Source organism: Octopus bimaculoides, chromosome 30, assembly GCF_001194135.2.
Source record: "Octopus bimaculoides isolate UCB-OBI-ISO-001 chromosome 30, ASM119413v2, whole genome shotgun sequence".
Lineage (NCBI taxonomy): Eukaryota > Metazoa > Mollusca > Cephalopoda > Octopoda > Octopodidae > Octopus > Octopus bimaculoides.
Genome location: NC_069010.1, coordinates 875,507 through 881,862, shown reverse-complemented (window position 1 = coordinate 881,862; position 6,356 = coordinate 875,507). Strand labels below are relative to the sequence as shown.

Below are 6,356 nucleotides of genomic sequence, written 5' to 3'. Positions count from 1 at the left end.
AGCCCGAGGCTATAGTAGAAGATGCTTGCCCAAGGTGCCACGCAGTGGGAATGAACCCAGAACCATGTAGTTGGGAAGCAGGCTTCTTACAACACAATCACACATGCACCTATGTGATATATCTTTTATCTTCTATCTTTTACTTGTTTCAGTCGTTAGACAGTAACCATACCGGGCACCTGGAAGTATTTTTAGTCAAAAGGATTGGCCCTAGTTCTAATTTTTGTCTTATATGGTCCCAGAATCTTGTGGTCGGAAACAAGCTGTCTACCACACAGCCACACCTGTGTCTTGAAGCCAATATTAAAGTTGAGTTGAAGGCAGCAAGCGACCAGAATCGTCAGCACAGCAGGCGAAATGCTTTGCAGCAGTTGGTCCGTCTTTACTTACCACTTTGTTTATTAGAAAAGATATTTTATGCTTAGTATACTTACGCGGTACATTGATTACCATTCTTTCTTGTCTTCTTTTAGCAAAATTTTTATACGAGGTTCTTGATAAGACAAAAAGAAAGAAAAACGAAAGTAAATAAATAAAATAAATAAAACATTGAATATATCGAAATATTAACGATTATGAAAATTGGTCTTAAGTCAGCTGGGGGAATCGTTAGCATGCCAGGTGAAATGCTTAGTGGCATTTTGTCCTTTCATCCTTTTGGGATCAATGTAATAAGTTCCAGTTACGTACTGGGGTTGATGTAATTGATTAGCCCATCCCACCTCTCCCACGATCTCAGGCCTTGTGCCTACAATAGGATGGATTATTTTAGTCGAAAGGATTATGAAGATAGTTGTTTCTTTTTAATCTCATTCGAATATCAAACCCTATTTGAAACGGACCCTGATTCTGTCATACAAAATCTTCATCTTTAAGTATTAGTCAAACATTGCTTCCAGCTTGTGGCCCTTGAGACGTTTGGAGGGTTCTTGTCATCGTTGGAAGCTTGTCTCACTGTAGTGTCAGGTGATGCCTGAGGGTGCTTGACTTTTCCAATGTCCTACCCTCACCATCACCTGTTGTAATGCTGTGAGCGTGTCAGCTTGTTTTAATAGGTTCCGTTGAACTTTGTAGTGTTTCACCAATTGAGGCATTTGGTATTGAATTGATGTGGGTTTTTTTTTTTCCTTTTTTCTTTTTTGCTTTTCTTCCTTTTTCTTTCCTCGATCCTCTTCTTCCATTTTTCTACCAGTTTTGGATTTATGTTTTCGATGTGGCTTTGTATTATATATGTATCATATGTGAAGGTGCATGATTTAGTGGTTAGGGCATTCAGCTTACGATTATAAGGTTATGAGGATTTCAATTCATAAACCAATAAATATTTTACAGTGTTGTTGTTGTTGTTGTTGTTGTTAGTGCATTTGAGCCCAATACATTACTGGTATTTTTATTTCATCAGCCACAGAGGGATCGGCAGCAAAGTTAATCATTGTCATTTATTATAAGTTCATTCACATCTACAATGCTTTGGGGTCAAATTGATTGGTACTTTATTATAACAACACTAATAAGTGATTGGCTTTTTGTAATATTGATCCCAGTACTTGACTGGTACTTTATTATATTGACCTCAAAAAGATGACAAAGTTGGTCCCAATGAAATCTGAACTCGGAACATAAAAGGACATAGTGCAACAATCAATATCTTACAGAGGTACAAGGTCACACATTTTAAGTGGGTAATAAAGTATAATGGATTATATCGAACCCCTAAAATTGACTGGTACTTTATTTAATCGACCCTCAAAAGATGACAAAGTCAGCCTCTTGAAGATTTGGATTATCAAGCAACATAGGAATAACACAGGAGGATGTAAAAAATGTTTTACGACTTACATATAGTACGGAGTCTGGGAGCACAGTGCTGCATCTCCTATGAAAACTGATTGGTGAAGTTCGACTGGATGCTTGTTTGCTTTGTAAGAGGGGAAAGTGAAATTAGGACAGCCCAATCTGAAAAAGAAAATTTTTCTTTAATTATCATTATTATTTTTATTGAGTGAGAAAGCAATACATGCCATCAAAGTGACACTGGGGTACAAATATACGAAGCCCAGTATACCCATCACGATAACCCGTCTGATAAGGGTACACCAGGCACATGCATCAGAGCCATACATGCGTGACACAGTGATTTCATACCAAGATAAACAGTGCATGACCTTGAAGGTAGGGTCCAGTTAGAATTTTCTTCAGGTTAAGTAGTCAATCCTGCTCAAAGTAGTTAATCCTGCATCGAGACACCATGCATTTAAGAAAGAAACTACACCTCATATAACAAAAGTCTTTCTGATTTGTTTAGTTCCTTTGCTTTAACAGAACTTTTCCCACTGTTGTATTGCGACATTTTTCCTTCCATCACACCGATGTTGTTGGATTAAGTTTGTTTTGTGAGGAGAGCTTCTTAGTGTACATCCATGTTGTTATTTAGCCTGAAGCTATTTTTATTATTATTGTTATTATCATTATTATTTTGAGTAGTTGTAGTTGTAGTTGTTGTAGTTGCTGTTGCTGTAGGCAGTGAGCACGCAGAATCGTTAGCGCCCTGGACGAAATTCTTAGTGGTATTTTGCCCATCAATACGTTCTGAGTTCAAATTCCGTTGAGGTCAATTTTGTCTTTCATCCTTTCGGGGGCGATAAAATAAGTACCAGTTGAACACTGTAATCGACTTATCCCCTTCCCCCAAATTGCTGCCCTTGTGGCAAAATTTGAAACATTATTATCATTATTATTATTTGTATTGTGAGGGCACATGGCCTAGTGGTTAGGAAGTTGCATTCATGATCACAAGATCGTGGTTTCAATTCCCAGACCGGGTGGTGTGTTGTGTTCTTGAGCAAAACACTTCATCTCATGTTGCATCGTGACCACTTCGACATGGCCACAGTCTAATGACTGAAACAAGTAAAAGATTTATATAAACAGACATATACAGAGATTAGACAAAATAATGGCAACACCTTAAAATTTCAAACAAATTTATTTTAATATGGGGTAGGACCGCCTTTAGCAGTAATTACAGCTTGAATTCTATGAGGTATGGACTCGAACAAAGTTTGAATTGTTCCCAATAGAATTTTTGTCCATTCTTCAGCCAAAACAGTCTCCAGTTCTTGTAGTGATGATGGTGGAGGATATCGACTCCTTGTTTTTCTACAATGCACCATAAATGTTCAATAATATTGTAATCCGGAGACTGTGGTGGCCAGATAAGATGTTCAACTTCACTAGAATGTTCCTCGTGCCATTCAGTAACAGTGTTAGCGGTGTGAATTGGTACATTATCATCCTGAAAGATTGTGTTTCCATCCAGAAACAGTTCTGCAGCCATAGGATGAATCTGATCAGATAAAATGCTTAAATAGTCTTGACTATTAATTCTACCAAGAAGGGAAACCATTGGGCCAGCGGATTTCCCAGGTATAGCCCCCAGATCATAACAGATCCTCCTCCATGTTTAACAGTTGGAAGAATGTAGTCTGGGTCAAATGCTTCTTTTGGCTGTCTCCACACATATACTCGGCCGGTTGTCGGAAATAAGGTAAAGGATAACTCGTCCGAGAAAATAACATTCTTCTACTTCTCTAGGGACCAATTCTGTACGTTTTTACTCTACTCTAAACGCTTTGCAACGTTTGTTTTTGAAAGTAGTGATTTTCTGATTGCAGCTCCCAGCGAACAGTTTTTGTGGAAACTGGGTTCTCAAGGTGGTCATTAAGCTCTGCAGTAATTTTGGGAGCTGTACTTTTGCGATCCTTCCTAACAATTTTCGTAAGAGTCCGATGGTCCCTATCTGAAAGTGTTGGTTTTCTTCCGGAGTTTTGTTTTGACGAGGAGGTTTTTCCCGCTTTCTTAAAGGCTGTCATTACTTTCGAGACAGTACTTCTTGATACACCAAACATTTCGGCTGTTTTCGTTACACTAGCGCCTGCCAATTTGACCTCCTTGAAAGTCCAATAGAACTGTCATTTTAATGAATTTTAATTACCTTTTTCTGAGGATATCTGAAAAGAAATAGCAATTTTAGCAAAACATATTAAGCAACACTAATAATAAATCAAAAAAACAAAAATAAATAAACTTTTGACAGTTTTATAGATATTTCAAAATTTTGATGCTATGATGCTCGGTGTTTCCATTATTTTGTCCAACCCCTGTATATTCATTCACAAAAAGGTTTAATAAAAATACATGTATTTTCACATAAAAATATAAAGCTGTATTTACTCAGAAACAAACTTATACGTAAATACAAGGGGCTACTGAAACGTTTCTGGCTTTACGGGTATCGTGAAAGGCCTGGCTGGAGACCCAACCTTCCGAGTTCTTTTAAAGGGCTTAGAAAAACTGAAGGGCTGCTGCAATAAGCATGTGAATCTGAGAGGAGAATATGTTGAATAAAATCATAATTAATTGATCCTCCTCTATTTTCTGTTACCCAAAGCCAGGAACTTTTCAGCACACCCTTGTATTTACGTAAAAAATCGTGCATAAATATTAGCTTCAAGATTTCACTTACCTTGGAAAATACGGCACACTAACTAGAGTTTGGTTTGGGCTGAGAAGTTGTTTAATTGCTTTACGTCTAAAATATTAACAAGATGGATTCTTGATGAGTCATGCAACTGAACAAAACAGATTTCATACATATTGTACTTAAAGAGTAACAACAACAAAAACAAATGATAAATAGAATTTAACTTAATCTAGTGTTGTTGGTTTTGTGAAGGCAAATGGCTTAGTGGTTAGGGTATTCGGCTCACGATTGTAAGGGTGTGTGTGTTCGTTGTGTCCTTGAGCAAGGCACTTTATCTTGCATTGCTCCAGTCCACTCAGCTGGCAAAAATGAGTTGTACCTGTACTTCAAAGGAACAGCAATGTCACATTTTGTGTCATGCTGAATTTCTCTGAGAACTATATTAAGGGTACACATGTCTGTGGAGTAGTTCAGCTATTTGCATGGTGATTTCACAAACAGGCTGTTCTGTTGATCGGATCAACTGGAATACTCCTCATCATAACTGCCAGTTTAGTGCGGTTGTTTTGCTTCATCTTTTTCTTTTTCTATCTTGTGATGTCCATTTAAAAGCGGTTTCAGAATGGCATTGGTTTGGTAGCCAGAGTATGTGATCTGCTAGTTTTAACCTTTGATCTTTGATGATCTGTGATGATTTTGTAGTCTTGTGGTGGCTCTCTTGAGGCCAATATCACATGACCATACATATGTCATCCTCTTCTGCCTCCAACACATTGTTTTTCATGGAAGCAGATGTGGCTGACAAAACCAATATAAGATAGACGGATCCTGTGGCACTGAGGGCCCTGAAATTGACCCTGAACAATAACTGCAGTGGGTTGATGGCGATATCTCCTCTCTTTATGCAGTCTCCCATGTCCAGATTGAAAGCACTCTACTCCAGTGTCACACACATACCTCCATGCCTTCCGGTTATCACCCAGGGATTCATAACAATTTTCTGAAGCAAATTTTTAACAGCTAGATGGCCATCCTGTCACCAGCCCTCACCTGTTTCGAAGCAGGATAATACTCACCCATAGCCAAACATGCCTTTCATGGAAGACTTAAAATGGAAAGTGTCGCTTGTATGACAATGATGCTTGTTTACAACCATCACATGATGTTGAGACAAGGACACATACACACACATAAATATGTCATCACCAGAAATACAGAGAAAGTGATTTGTCTCTTAGGAACCAATGGCAAATGTTCAGGTGCAATAAACACTGAAAATATGCAGAAAACAACTTCTGTCTCATTCCAGGGAGAAAAACTAGAGGTAGTTGATAGCTTCCGCTATCTGGGTGACCAAGTTAGTAGTGGGGGTGGGTGCGCTGAAAGTGTAGCTGCTAGAATAAGAATAGCCTGGGCAAAGTTTAGAGAGCTCTTACCTCTGCTGGCGACAAAGGGACTCTCACTCAGAGTAAACGGCAGACTGTATGATGCATGTGTATGAATAGCCATGCTACATGGCAGTGAAACATGGGCCTTGACTGCTGAGGACATACATAAGCTCACAAGGAATGAAGCCAGTATGCTCCGATAGATGAGTAATGTCAGTGTGCATACCCGACAGAGTGTAAGTATCTTGAGAGAAAAGCTGAACATAAGAAGCATCAGTTGTGGTGTGCAAGAGAGACGATTGCGCTGGTATGGACATGTGGCGAGAATGGATGAGGATAGCTGTGTGAAAAAGTGCCACACCCTAACAGTTGAGGGAACCCGTGGAAGAGGCAGGCCCAGGAAGACCTGGGATGAGGTGGTGAGGTACGACCTTCGAAATTTAGGCTTCACTGAAGCAATGACTTCTGACCGAGACCTTTGGAAA

The 6,356-nt window shown here is 39.0% G+C and overlaps 1 protein-coding gene across 1 annotated transcript in view; it reads right to left on the bottom strand.

Moving 5' to 3' along the window:
* Positions 1–6,356, bottom strand: part of LOC106882435 (glutamate--cysteine ligase catalytic subunit) — a 54,807-nt gene that overhangs the window by 41,212 nt on the left and 7,239 nt on the right. The window contains exons 3-5 of the mRNA XM_052978058.1: positions 4,526–4,591; positions 1,840–1,956; positions 435–493 (exon numbers count right to left, since the gene is read on the bottom strand). Of these exons, the coding sequence (XP_052834018.1) occupies positions 435–493; positions 1,840–1,956; positions 4,526–4,591 (242 nt within the window). The remainder of the gene's footprint in view (positions 1–434; positions 494–1,839; positions 1,957–4,525; positions 4,592–6,356) is intronic.